This window comes from Dipodomys merriami, unplaced genomic scaffold, assembly GCF_024711535.1.
Source record: "Dipodomys merriami isolate MVZ:Mamm:240054 unplaced genomic scaffold, mDipMer1.0.p SCAF_104, whole genome shotgun sequence".
Classification (NCBI taxonomy): domain Eukaryota; kingdom Metazoa; phylum Chordata; class Mammalia; order Rodentia; family Heteromyidae; genus Dipodomys; species Dipodomys merriami.
Genome location: NW_027202316.1, coordinates 3,245,351 through 3,260,236, shown reverse-complemented (window position 1 = coordinate 3,260,236; position 14,886 = coordinate 3,245,351). Strand labels below are relative to the sequence as shown.

Sequence of the window (14,886 nt, the reverse complement as noted above, 5' to 3'; positions counted from 1 at the left end):
TTTTCTTAAAGTTGGCACTGCCACTTGAGCCATAGCTCTACCTCGGGCTCTTTGGGTAGTTAATTGGAGGTAAGAGTCTCACATACTTTCTTGCTTGGGCTGGCTTCAAACCGTGACTCTCAGATCTTATGTCCCAAGTAGCAAGGACTGGAAGCATGAAACACTGGTACTCGTTTTTTCTTAATTTACTTTATTGTTATTATACAGATGATGTACAGAAGGTTCCATTTACTTGAGTCAGGTAATGAATACATTTCTTTTTGTACAGCGTCATCTGTTTCTTCATTCTCTCCCAGTCCCTCTCTGTCTCCATCCATGAGTTGTGTAGTTCACTTACATCAATGTCCAGTGAGCTCTGCTGCTGAACTTTTTCACCCTTTTCCCCTGAGTTCTGTGCCTATTCCACCCCACTCTCCTGAAGATATAGATGTGAACACTATATGAGGTAAAGAAGAAAGACTCATCAAAAACTAGAAGAAAAAAGTCTTTTGTTTCCATATCTTAGAGTTTGTTTCAGTATGTATATTATTTTATATAAATATGAAGAGATGCTTAGGCATTGTACCTTTGTGATTCTCTCCTGAGTATCCTCTTTTTGTATGTGAGTATCTAGAATCCTGTATAATTTGTCATTTCACTGGCATTTGTTTTGATTTACTGTGCATCTTAAACATTTTCTTGTACGTACAAGCCATTTATGTTTTTATGTATTACCTGGTTATATATTTGATCATTTTTATTAGAGTAATAGGAATTTAAAAAATTAGTTTCAAAAACATTTTTTATTTAGTATGAATGTTCATCATTTGAGTGTTACATCCGAAACTATCCCGGCATCTAGTTTCCTTGTTCTACTTGTGTTTTTTTTTTTTTTTTGTTGTTGTTGTTAGTGATAACAGTTTGTTGAAATGGATTGAGGAGAAATAGTTAGAAAACAAATGATAGATTATCTTAGGATAGCCTAACATGATTAAGAATTCTGCATGGACAGTAGAAGATACAAAGAGTTTTAGTTATTTTATAAGATACATATCAAATAAAAGCAGTAAAGGGAAATAATTAAAACCTTAATTTGGAATGCCTTCCTTTGATTATAAGAAAATGTAACGTTGGGGGCTGGGGAGGTGGCTCAGTGGTAGAGTGCTTGCCCTGCATGCCTGAGGCCCTGGGTTCGATTCCCCAGCACCACATAAGCAAAAAGCCGGAAGTGGCGCTGTGGCTCAGGTGGTAGAGCACTAGCCTTGAGCTGAAGAGCTGAGGGACAGAGCCCAGGCCCAGAGTTCAGGCCCCACAACCGGACCCAAAAAAAAAAAAAAAAAAAAAGAAAATGTAACGTTGGCATCATTTTAAAAAAACATAAAGAGATAAGCATATGTAGGTGTCCATCAGGGGATGATTCATTGCAAAAGGTCTGTCAGGAATTTAAGAGAAAAATAATTCATAAAAAGTAGGAAAGAGAAGCCGGGCGCTGGTGGCTCACGCCTGTAATCCTAGCTACTCAGGAGGCTGAGATCTGAGGATCACGGTTCAAAGCCAGCCCGGGCAGGAGAGACCGTGAGACTCCTATCTCCAATAAACCACCAGAAAACCGGAAGTGGCGCTGTAGCTCAAGTGGTAGAGCGCTCGCCTTGAGCTGAAGAGCTGAGGGACAGCGCCCAGGCCCAGAGTTCAAGCCCCACGACCGACAAAAAAAAAAAAAAAAAAAAAAAAAGTAGGAAAGAGGGGCTAGGAAGGTGGCTCAGTGGTAGAGTGCTTGCCTTGGATGCATTGAGGCCCTAGGTTAGATTCCTCAGCACCACATAAGCAGAAAAAGCCGGAAGTAGAGCTGTGGCTCAAGTGGTAGAGTGCTAGCCTTGAGCTGAAGAGCTGAGGGACAGTACCCAGGCCCGGAGTTCAGGCTCCATGACCAGCCCAAAACAAACAAATAAACAAAAAGTAGTAAAGAGTGGCCTGGTTTGGAACTACCATGATCCTCAGACCTAAGCCTACTGAGTATCTCGGACTATGGTGCAAGCCACTGGTGCCCAGTTAGACCAAAACAGTTCTGATCCCCAGTATTTTGTTTTGTTTTGTTTTTTTTTTTGGGTTCGGTCGTGGGCCAGAACTCTGGACCTGGGTGCTGTTCCTCAGCTCTTCAGCTTAAGGCTAGCACTCTACCACTTGAGCCACAGCACCACTTCTGGCTTTTTTTTTTCTGCTTATGTGGTGCTGAGGAATCGAACCCAGGGCCTCATGATTGCAAGGCAAGCTCTCTACCATTGAGCCACCTTCCCAGACCTGATCCCCAGTATTTTGGATGAGATACTTAACCTGTGTATGCTTTTGGGACAGGTGTTAAAAAGTAGTGGTAATATGTATATTATTTAAAAGCATAAATTTAAATCTTTGTTTCCCTATGCATTCCTTTTCTCATTGGAAAAAAGGAGTAATACTTAACTTACAAGTTTGTTGTTTTTTATTGTAATACATATGAAGCAAATTGCCTAGCATGTGACATGCTTATGGATAGATGGTTTGTTGATTGAGGGCAGAACTAGGTCACTAAAGAATAATCATTTTTTAAAAATTGAAATGGAAGTTTGGAAAAATGAAATTTTCAGTTTTAGTTCTATAATATAATTTTCTAAAATAATTTTATTATATGGAGACTAGACATCTGGTATGGTTGTGTGTGTTGGTCCTAGGGTTTTAATTCAACTCAGGGTCTAGGTGCTATCCCTGAGGATGGTGCTGGTGGTGCTGGTGGTGGTTGGTGGTGGTTGTTGTTGTTGTTGTTGTTGTTGTTGTTGGTGGTGGTGGTGGTGGTGGTGGTGGTGGTGGTGGTGGTGGTGGTGGTGGTGGTGTGGGTGTGTGTTTCCCCGTCATAGGGCTTGTACTCAGGGCCTGGACACTATCCTGAGCTTTTCTGTTTAAGACTAGAGTGCTACCACTTTGAAGCACATCTCTAACTTCTGGAATTTTGGTGGTTAATTGGGGATAAGAGTCTCACTGACTTTCTTGCCCCGGCTGGCTTTGAATCACGATTCCCAGATCTCAGCTTCCTGAGTAGCTAGGTATGAGCCACCGGCACCCCACTCTGAGTGTTTCTTGCTTAATGATAGCTCTCCACCACTTGAGCCAAAGCTCCACTTCTGACTTTTTGGTGGTTAATTGGAGATATAAGTCTCATGGTCTTTCTTGCCTGGGCTGGTGTTGAACTGAGATCTTCAGATCTCCGCCTCCTAAGTAGCTAGGATTACAGCTGTGAGCCACCACCACCCAGCTTAGAATGATTCTTGATACAGAAGTTAGACTTTTTTTCTTTTTTGGAAGTATTGTGAAAGTTTAAAAGCAACTCTTTTGAAAGTTGTCAAAAAATGCAAAGTTTTAGTTACTTCTTACAGACTGATTGATCTACTAGAATGACAAAAGTGAGCTACTGGTTGCAACAGTTTCAGGCACGGATAGGAAAATCAAAATGCAGTAAGAAAGAGATGTCATTATGTGGATTAGAAACAGGAGAAATGAAAAGATCCTTGGACATTGAGAATACTATAAATTAAGACAGAATTGGTAGGTAAATTCTACATTGGGACAAATGTAGTGTCGTGAGGGATGGAAGCCACAGAACATTTCAGAATATGCAAACCAAAATATAACTGTTCTGTTGCTCTGTAGTGTTTAAGTCCTTTTTAGGAAGCTAATCTCATCATGGTAAAAGTAGAGAAGTGGAGCAGTCAGGCTAGAGATTGTTTTTTTTTTTTTGGCCACTTAGGTGGTCTGTAAATTCTCTGAGCCTTGCGTGTTACCAAAAGGTAATTAAAATTTTATTTTTTTTTTAATAAGTGCGTGAAGTAGTCCATTCTTTGTGCTTAACACTAGAGTCAGCTTATACATGTGGATATCATTCTTAATATGACATGCTACAGGAGAGATTTTAATAGTTATTACATTATGCAGTCATATAAGACATTCAAGTTTCTTGTTTTTTTTTTTTTTTTTTTTTTCAGTTTGTGTTTAGAATCTTGTTGAAAGACAGATGTTAGAGTTTGGGAGATTTTGTGCCAGCTGTCGTATCTTTACAAGATTAAAGAGAAACATGAACTGTAGCATAACTGTTCTTTTTAACAGACAGGTATAGTTCTCCTTTATAGGGTTAATAAGAGAGGTTATAAACAAGCAGTAAGAAAAATATATACTAGCGAAAGTTACCTTGCTGTAATAAATGAAACTAAATGGCATGTATTTTTTCCTTATTAAAAATTGACTGTGGTGCTGGGTATTGTGGAGTATGTCTGTAATTCCGGCAACTCTGGTGCCAGAGATCAGGAGATGGTGTGTCATAGGCTTAGAAAAACCTAATCTTTTAACTTTTTTCTATTTGTATTACAATGTTAAAATACATTTTCTTATTTAACCCTTCCTTCCCTCTGTCTCTTCCTCCTCTCTGAATCCAAGGCTTCACTCAGACATGCACATAATCATAATACCTAATCAATGATGTGTCATGTATACCTAAAACAGAGCCAGAGGTAATTTTATACAGTATTTTTTACGGCACCTGTGTTTTCACTATGGCAGGTCAGGTGAATTTTCCCTAATGTGGTATAATGCTGGCACTAAAAAAATTTCAGAGTCAGGATTTCAGATTTTGGGGTTAGAAGTGCTCAACCTGTGTTTTTTTTTTTTTTTTTGTTGGTCGTGGATCTTGAACTCTGGGCCTGGGCGCTGTCCCTCAGCTCTTCAGCTCAAGGCAAGCGCTCTACCACTTGAGCTACAGCGCCACTTCCGGTTTTCTGGTGGTTTATTGGAGATAGGAGTCTCACGGTCTTTCCTGCCCGGGCTGGCTTTGAACCGTGATCCTCAGATCTCAGCCTCCTGAGTAGCTAGGATTACAGGCGTGAGCCACCAGCACCCGGCATTCAACCTGTGTTTTTTTTGTTGATCATGGGGCTTGAACTCTGGGCCTAGGTGCTGTCCCAGAGCTCTTCAGCTCAAGGCTAGTATTGTATCACTTAGCCACAGTGCCATTTCCGGCTTTTTCTATTTATGTGGTGCTGAAGAATTGAACCCAGGGTCTCGTGCGTGTGAGGTAAGCACTCTTACCACTGAGTGGCCTTCCCAGCCCCTCAAGAAATACTTTATTGAGAACATTGACCTGGTTTTGCTCAAACAAGCAGGCCCAATATTTTATACAATTAACCATCACAGCATAAGAGGTTGATTTTGGCAGAGTTACAGAAAATCCAGCAGCAGTGGATTATTTGCAGATAATTTGCTGATGTCATTTTTAGTAGACTAATATTGTCCTTTAAATTATCTTACATAATTCTGATACAGAAACAGAGTTTTCATATAACTCAAATTTTAGTTTTGTCTACACATTTCATAATATAAAAATACTTGGAATTATAATGAATGACTTTTAAGCCTCTTGCCAGGAAGCTCACACCTCTTGATGTCACACCTGACTCAACATTCAATCTTGGATTGGTCACTTTTCTTCTTTTTCTCTGTTTTTTTGTACCAGACCTGAGGCTTGAACTCAGTACCTGGGCACTGTCCTTGAACTTTTGTACTCAAGATTAGTGCTCTACCACTAAGAGCCACAGTGCCATTTTAGACTTTTTGATAGTTAATTGGAGATTAGTCTTACAGATTGTCTTGCCTGGGTTGTCTTTGAACTGGGATCCTCATATCTCAGTCTCTTCAGTAGCTAGGATTACAAGCATGAGTCACCAGTGCCCGGCTTCTGTTGTTTTTTGTACTGTACCACCCTCCCAAGGTCTCTTCATCATGCTGGACTCTCCGCTGTTCCACCAAACACATTGTCTCTCACTAACATTCTCCTATTACATTAGTCCTCATGCTCCCATCTGCCTTCCCATTCTGCTAGACTGCTGTTCCTGTTTCCCCATCCCACTGTTTCTCCTTAGACTGACACTTCTTCCCTTTGTCCTCAACACTCCCTTTTCATTGATCCACTTTTCCTTGGAGCCACAACAGTGCCCAGCCCCTAGAAATCCTCACCCCTGTGTCCTCTTTTGCATCTCTCCTTCAGTCACCACCCCATCACTGTGTAACACCCACCACCACTGCTTTCACCTTCATTCATCCCAACACATTGTCCATGTACTCAGACACTCAGGTCCAGGCCTTTCAGGATTGACTGCTTTTTAAAATGCTAAAGCTGCTGTTATAAAACAGCCATGTAAGTTATTCTCAGATTTTTGGTCCATAAAGCTGGGACTTCAGGGCTACCAGATCGTCCTTTTTAAAAAATCAGCTCCGTCTTGCATTCTACCTAGGCAAAGATTGCTATTCAGCTTCTTTTTTCTCTTTCTGCTTCATTTTCTGCAGAGGAAGTTACATATAACCAGGTGAGAATTTGACTCTGTCAACTTCTAATTTTCCTCCATTACTCCCCCCCCCCTTTTTTTTTTCTTGTCTGTCATGGGGCTTGAACTCTGGACCTGGGTGCTGTCCCTCAGCTCTTCAGCTCAAGGCTAGTAATCCACAGGTGTGAGCCACCAGCACCCGGCCCCATTTTTTCCTTTCTACTACTCTCTTTCCTAGCTTTTTCCTTCAGCACTGAATCTACTTAGATCTCACCTATCATAAGACATCCTAGGTAATCAGGAGGCTATCTGAGGATCAAGGTTTGAAGCCAGCCAGGACAGGAAAGGCCTTCATATTCTTATCTACAATTAACTAAGGGGTTGGGGGTGGCTAGGAGAAACTGGAACTGAAGGTGTAGCTGAAGTGATAAAGCACTAGCCTTGAGCAGAAAAAGCCAAGCAAAAGGCCTTGAGTTCAAACAGGAATTCCAGCATACAACACACAAACAAGCTGGGTTGTCCAAGTTGAGTCTGCTTCTTCATTTCCATTTTTGTTAGTGAAGGAGTGGAGCCGTGCTTGCTGTCTGTACTTTCTATCAGTCACTGGTCTCAATTTTCTCACTACTTTATAAAGATAAGGACATGAATAATCTCTTGCCAAAATCAATGAAAAAAATTTTCAGGCTTTTTTTTTTTTTTTTGGCCATTCCTGGGGCTTGAACTCAGGGGGCTTGAACTCAGGGCCTACGTGGTGTCCTTGCTCAAGACTAGTGCTCTACCACTTGACCTCCAGAGCCACTTACACCTTTTTCTGAGTAGTTGATTGGGGGAGATAAGAATCTCAGACTGTCCTGCCCGGGCTGGCTTCAAACCACAATCCTCAGATCTCAGCTTCCTGAGTAGTTAGGATTACAGGCATGAGTCACTAGTGCCCTGCCTTAGGCTTTTTCTTATTTGACATAGCACTTAATATATTGATTGGCTTTTCTTTTCTTTTTTTTTTGGATCTGGTCGTGGGGCCTGAACTCTGGGCCTGAGCGCTGTTCCTCAGCTCTTCAGCTCAAGGCTAGCACTCTACCACTTGAGCCACAGTGCCACTTCCAGCTTTTTTCTTTTTTCTTACGTGGTGCTGAGGAATTGAACCCAGGGCCTCAGGCATGCAAGGCAAGCGCTCTACCACTGAACCACCTTCCCCGCCCCCTTGTTTGGCTTTTCTAAAAGAGCTCTGCTTATATTTACTTTTTCTCTTTGGCTGTTTCATAGCTTTTTTTTTTTTTTTAAACAGTTTTTTTTTTCCTCATCTGTAAGTGCTGATGTTTCTGAGAGACATGAGTTTGGTGTTCTTCCTTTTTCCCATATCCCTCAGTGGTGTTTATCATAATTGTCTCTATGCCACATGCCATTGCATGAAAGTTTTCCAGATTTGAGCTCCAGATAGCTCCAGCTATTCACTAGGTACCTCCAAGTTTACATTTAGGCACCTCAGACAGAGAATGTCCCCATCCCCACCAACCTGCTTAGTTTTGCTTTAGTCTCAGCTTCCAGATCTTTGCTATTTTCCTGATACTCCAGTCCGTTTTTTGTCTTTGAAGATACCACTCCACTTTCAAACCAATTTGATTAAAGCATTATAATGTAGTTACTTCATTTATGCATGTCTGTATTACTACATTATGAAGCTCCTCTTCATGCTTGTATTTGGGCTTGAACTCAGGACCTTGAATTTTCCTTCTTTTGCTTAAGGTTGGTGCTCTACCACTAGACTTCCAGTTATTTGCTGGTTAATTGGAGCTAACAGTCTCATGGACTTTTCTCCATGGGCTGACTGTGAATTGTGATCTTGAGTACCTAGGACTACAGAAGTATGCTACTGGCTGAGCTCAGGTGGTTCACACCTGTAATCCTGGCTACTTAGAAGGCTAAGATCAGAAGATTGGGATTTGAAGCCAGCCTGGCAGAAAATCTGTGATAAATAATAGATAAAATAATAGAATGTAAAGAGTTCAAAGTGAATACTTCAAAAATTAGATTTGCAAATACAAACTTTGAGCTTTCCATTTCTGTTCTTTTTTTTTTTTTTTTAATATCAGCCCTGTATCTTGAATCTACTTTAAGCTTTTGCAAATTTGCTAGTCTTGAACAAACTGTACGTATCTTGGCTAATATACTAGAGTGGCTAGTTAAGAGTTGATTGGCCTTTTTCTTTCTTTTCTTTTCTTTTTTGTTTTTGGGTTGGTCATGGGGCCTGAACTCTGGCCCTGGGCGCTGTACCTCAGCTCTTCAGCTCAAGGCTAGCACTCTACTGTTTGAGCCACAGAGCCACTTCCAACCTTTTCTGCTTATGTGGTGCTGAGGAATTGAACCCAGGGCCTCATGCATGCAAGGCAAGCGCTCTACCACTGAGCCACCTTCCTAAGCCCCTGGTGTCTCCCTCCCTCCCTCCCTCCCTCCCTCCCTTCCTTCCTTCCTTCCTTCCTTCCTTCCTTTTTTTGTTGTCCTGGGCCTCAAACTGTGGTCCTAGATGCCGTCTCCAACCTCCTTATGCTCAAGGCTAGACCTCTACCATTTGAGCTACAGCACCACTTCCAGCTTTATCTGTGATTAATTGGAGATTAGAGTCTCACGGACTTTTCTGCCCAGTCTGGGTTGGAACCCCAATCCTCAGATTTCAGCCTCCTGAGTAGCTATGATTCAAGGCATGAGCCACTGGCACCCAGCATAATCTTTTTCTTGAAACAGGTGTTCTCCTATGGGAGAAAGTTCTTTCTGATAAATTTTAGGGCATATTTTTGTATATTATGCTAGCTATAATTTTATTTTCCTTTCATGTTTTTGTCATGTGTGCAATATTATTGTGAATCAATAATAAAAGAAATTTAATGGTTTTATCTTAAATCCCTGCTGTTGAATTTATTATTTTTTTAAAAGAATATTGTTTTATTATCAAGGTGTTATATTGAAGGGTTACCATTTCTTAAGTTAGGTGACAAATATTATTTTTTTATGTAGCTTCCTCCTTCCCTTATATAAATACTTTTGAGAGTATAATCAATAGAACCAAAGGCTTTATTTTCAAAATTAGTTTTGTTAGCAGGTACTTTTCTATGTGAGACAGTATTTTCATTACCAAAATAAGCCAAGATTTAGATTCTTTTATCTGTAGTAGTGAAGAGGCCAGTCAGGGTTCACTTGGTGCTGTCATGCATTGTCCTCTCTCTCTTTTGTTCTATTTTTCTTAGCTGTAGTTAGCAGTCATAGAAGTGCTGGCTATCATCTCTTAAATACTAATAACCACATAGGGCAAGTTTTGCGGTCTTTCCTGGAGAACCAAAAGTACCCCTAACCAAAATTGAAAGTGAAAAGAAACTGTATGTAAAAATACTGTTTTAAAATAATTTTTTTTCATCCTTCCCTCCTAAACTCTTCAAGGACCTCATAAATGACCACAAACTTTCTACAGTTTGTCTACAAGGACACGTTGCTTAATTTCTTTTTTCTTTTTTGTGTGAAACAGCCAAACATGCTGTTGGAAGGGCAAAAGGTAGGTAAACTATATTAGAGAGAGAGAATGAGTGAGTGTGTGTGTGTTTTACTGGAGATTGAACATGGGGCCTCACACATGACAGCTCTTTACCACTTGAGCCATGTGCTTAACACCCCCCCCCCTTTTTTTTTCCCTGAGGTAGTGTCTCAGTAACTCTGCCTTCATAGACTTCTCACTATCCTCTGCCTTGCCCTCCTGAGTAGCTGGCATTACAGGCATGCACCATATGTTTGGTGAGATTTCTTAGACTTTTTGCTTTATTTCAGAGCTTGTCAATATCACTTTCCCCAGACAATAATAAAATTGAAATGATAAGCCATTCCAGTTCCAGTATAATAAAAATACTAAATGAAAATTGAGAAATAAATTGAGTAATAAAATACTATAATACCTAAAGTGTAGTTGCTTCAAAATATTTTATTAACTTAAAAAGCTGTATTTTAAGTTATGTATGAACTAACCTGGCTTTGTTCCCATTGTTGACTATTTATATGGTTCCATGTGTTTCTGACTCAAAAACAGTGTTGTTTAATAGATTGTCAACGTTTAGTGCGTTGGGGTCCCTGGATAAGGGTCACGAAATCACCAGGACACGGGATGCAAAGTGCAAACAGCAATTGCCACTTCATGCTGTGCTTTATTGTTAGTGGGTATTTAAAGACAAGCAAGCATGATCTTTGCCAAGATTTGGTCAGGAGACATTTACACAAAAATTTTCAACAGATACAGTTTTACTTGACCTATGAGACAATGTCTTGGTAGATTATTATCTAAACTATTTTAGAGCAAGCTCAAACCACTTCTCCAATCTCAGGAAAATGCTTGACCAGTTGTTCATCTATGTTTAAGCAAGCAGAAGAGCTACTTCCTCAGCTCCCCAGGTGTCTGTGACATGTGTTTTGAGATAGGGAGAGAGAACATTTTCCTTCTCTAGCCCGGCATGCCAAGAGCTTTCCTAATACTCAAACACAGTCCTCAGATAATCCTGAGGCCGGAGCCTGCATCATTCTGCTCCTTCAACATAGACCCTGAGTCTTCACAGGCCATGTATGTGAATTCAGACATTTCTGGAAATACCATTAAAAAGTAAAAAACTCCAACAAAAGTAGTTTTAGTACAGTAATATATCTTATTTAATCCAAAATACAAAAGAATTACTGTAATTCTTGTACTAGTTGAAAACCTGTGTGTTATATATTTAACTAGATATAGCCACAGTTAAAATGCTCAGCTATATTTGTTACAACAAATGCCTTTTGAATACATGACATAGCCTTAGATATTGGTCTTACTTTAGGGTATGTATTTCATTAGATGTGTTTGGGATCATCCTCTGTCCTTTTCCTTTGCTTCCTGTTTATTCTACTTTCTATAACAGTCTTGGATTTTTGTTCTTGATATCCACTTTTAAATTAAAAAAAAATCTGTTGTTCATGTAGTTGCAGGCTTCCTCTACTCCTACATGTCTAGAGAGTGGAAATATCATAATAAACTCAGGTTGGTCATTTCAGAGCTGTAAGGTTTTGCTCTCTGGGAGGCTGATCCCATGTGCATTGTGCAGTCTTTTCATCTATGAGTTGTGATCCTGAGAGCTATTCCTGCAACCATGTTGAGTTAGTGCAGACGAATAATCATTGAAGAGCAGAGAAAGAGATATAGACTTGAGGCATAGAATTTTAGACTTTTTAAAAATTGGGTAACTGAGGTAGAATGTTTAGAGTAGTAAATTACATTTTTTAAAATTATTTTTTAAAACTAATTTTATTTTTTGCTGATGTGGTATTGAGAAATTGATCCCAGTGTCTCATGCATGGTAAGCAAGCACTCTGCCATTAAGTCACATTTCTTGCCTTAAATTACATTTTTGTAAGTGGTAGTTGAAATCTGTTTTTGGGTATTCAAATCAGTGCTTTGTTCTGCCATTTGGAATAGAAACAGTTTCAAGAGTACAAGAGATTTGGATTAGGGGAAGTTTATCTTGGAAAAAATAGCTTTATGATCTTAGAGTAGTGCCTCCCAATCACAGAGGGTTGTTCTGAGATTGATGAGAGGATTTCATTAGTTAAAATTGAGGTCTACTGAAATACCTATGCCCTGAGATGCTTGAGTTTGACATACTAGGTTTTAGTGCTTATATACTCAGGGCCTGAGCACTGTCCTTGAGCTTTTTGGTTCCTGAACCATAGCTCTACTTTCAGCTTTTGTTGGGTGGTAAATTGGAGCTAAGAGTCTTACGGACTTTCCTGCCAAGGCTAGCTTTGAACCTTGATTCTCACATCTCAGCCTCCTAAGGTTTTTTTGCTTTTTTTTTTTTTCTGGTCCTAGGTTTGAACCCAGGACTGGGGCAATCTTGCTGAGCTTTTTGTGCTCAAATCTAGAACTCTACCATCTGAGCCACAGCTTTTCTTCTAGCCTTTTGTAGCTAACTAACTGGAGATAAGAGTCTCATGGACTTTCCTGCCTGGGCTGGCTTTGAACTGCGACTCTCAGATTCCAGCCTCCTCCGTAGCTAGGATTACAGGCAGGAGCCACTGATGCCTAGCAGTTTTTTAAAAGCATTTATTAGGGTGGGTTTGGGTGTTTATTGTGATATTTCACTTTCTAGACATACACAGATTCAGTCTAACTACAAGGAGTGATTATGACTAGTTGATCTTATTGAAGAGAATCAGTAATACAGTAAATTTTCCCTCTGGTGGTAGTCTTATTGCCTCTTCTTTGGCTGTGAATTTAGTTTATTGTGACACAGCTTTGTCTGCATTTAAAATCTTTTGTATTTTAGGCACTTTAAACTATAAACTAGTGTTTTAAATTTATTAATTTTTTTAAAAGTAAAGTTTCTCAGAAATTTGAAAGTAGACTAGTAGATTGATTTTACTGTGACCATGAAGATAATGCACAAATGTCTAAAGAATATATATTTCACTCTTTCTCAGGTCATTTTCTGCCCAATCCAGAATGAACAGCCTATTATATGAATTGAAAGCATTTTTGTATTAAAAAAATTAGAAATAATAGAAAAATACTTTAAGCTTATACATGTGGACTGAGAATGTCTGTCAGAGAGACAGTCTGCATTCAATCAAGTAGAAACAGTTTGACAGAATCAAATGCTTACAGAATTCTTTCCTGGCCTTAACTATTCCAAGTTCATTCATCCCACCTTTGCAACCCACGGCAGTCAGTAATGTTTTGTTTTTGTTTTCTTATCTTAAATGTTATTTAGTTGTAATCATATTGTATATGACGTTTTCAGACTGACTTCTTTCTCTACTGGATAGAAGTGTTCTCCTCCCACTTTAAATTCTAAATAATACCCTGTTACCTGAAAATACCATAGTTTGTTTACCCAGTCACTTATTGAAGAACATTGTAATTACTTCAGAACTTTGGTGATTGTCACAGAGCTATAAAAAAATACTCCTGTGCAAGTTTTTGTATGGCTACAAATTTTCAACCCTTGGGTAATACCAAGGAGCATGATTGTTGGATCATATGGTCAGATTATACTGAGGTATAAGTTGGCCTCAGCATGTACTTCTCTATAGTTTGCTGTACTGTTCAGCATCTCGTGGGTGACAAGTGAGAGTTTTTCTTGCTTCACATTTTTCATTAGCATAACATTAAAGTTTTGGATTTTGTAATCCTAATAGATATGTAGTAGGATTTTAGTTTGCTATTTTCTTGAAATATCATGTCGAGTATCTTTTCATATGTCTTTGGTGAGTTTTCTGTTCAGACCTTTTGCCCATTTTTGAATTGGTCTTTTTTGTTTTTGTTTACTGGGAGTAATTCAGAGCCTCCCACGTGCTTGGTAAAATGCCATCTTCCTGCCTTTTAAAAATCTTATTTTGAGGCAAGGTCTTGCTCAGCTGTCATGCTGAGCTCCACCTTGCAGTTCTCCTACCTCAGCATCCTGATTAGCTGAGTTTAAAGCAGCTTAACATACCCAGCTTTGTTGTAGAATTTTAAGAGTTCTTTGGGTATATTGGATATGAATATTGCAAAGATTTCCTCTTAGCTTGTGATTTATCGTTTCATTCTCTAAAGATGTGCCCTTCAGAGAGAAATTTTAAATGTTTATCAATTTTATCAATTTCTTCACTTACATATTATGATTTTTAGCATTGTAGCTCATAAAGTGTCTAGATTTTCTTCTGAGATATCTTCCAGTAGTTTAGTTTTGCATTTTATACTTGGTCTGAGATCCATTTTGAGTTAGTTTTTTAAATCAGTGTAAGGTCTGTGTTGGTAATCATTTTTGTATGCATGTTGATGACTATTTGTTCTAACAGCATTTTCTGGAAAGACTTTATTCTCCATTGAGATGCCTGTATTCCTTTGTTGAAAATTACTGGGACTGTTTTCGTGTGTGTCTGCAGGTCTCCTTCTAGGATTTTTTTCTCTTGGGCTATCAGTCTGCTTGCCTGTCATCTCTTCCCTACTAATACACTGTATCAATTATTGTAGTTTTATGGTAAGTCTTTGGTGTTAGGTCTATAACCTTGTTCTCCTTCAATATTGTATTTACTGTGAGTATTCCTATCCATGTAAGCTTCACAATTAGTAGATATGCACAAAATAACATGCTAGGATTATTTTTTTGATTATAAATACATATATCAAGCTGGAAAGAGTTGTTTGGTAATTTTCCATTGTGTTGTTAAGAGTTATGTCTTACAGTTTCTGTAGAAAAGAATATGGGAGCATTTTGGATAGATAGTTTTTGGTTGGGATCTCTTATATGATTGCTGAGGTTATTGCAGTCATTGAAAGACTTGAATGGTTTGAATAGTCTCTTTATGGGAGAGGGCAGGAAAGTGCTGGTTATTGAATTCAGGGCCTTGTGCTTGCTAGACAGGTGCTCTACCGCTTGAGCCATATCTTCACCCACATGGAGAGTCCACTTTCAAGGTGGTCCTTCCTCCCACTAATGGCTTGAAAGTTCTGGTTCCACTGTTGTGGAAAGTTATGATTCTACTTTCTTCGTATGTATTTTTCCACAAGATTATTTTTCACAAGTTT

The 14,886-nt window shown here is 39.1% G+C and overlaps 1 protein-coding gene across 6 annotated transcripts in view; it reads left to right on the top strand.

The window, feature by feature from the left end:
- Window positions 1-14,886, top strand: part of Cdk13 (cyclin dependent kinase 13) — a 110,330-nt gene that overhangs the window by 45,367 nt on the left and 50,077 nt on the right. For 3 of the 6 annotated variants that reach the window (XM_069998415.1, XM_069998381.1, XM_069998401.1), the window contains exon 6: window positions 9,832-9,858. The exons of the other annotated variants lie outside the window; for them this stretch is intronic. In XM_069998415.1, the coding sequence (XP_069854516.1) occupies window positions 9,832-9,858 (27 nt within the window). The remainder of the gene's footprint in view (window positions 1-9,831; window positions 9,859-14,886) is intronic. 6 annotated transcript variants of the gene reach the window in all.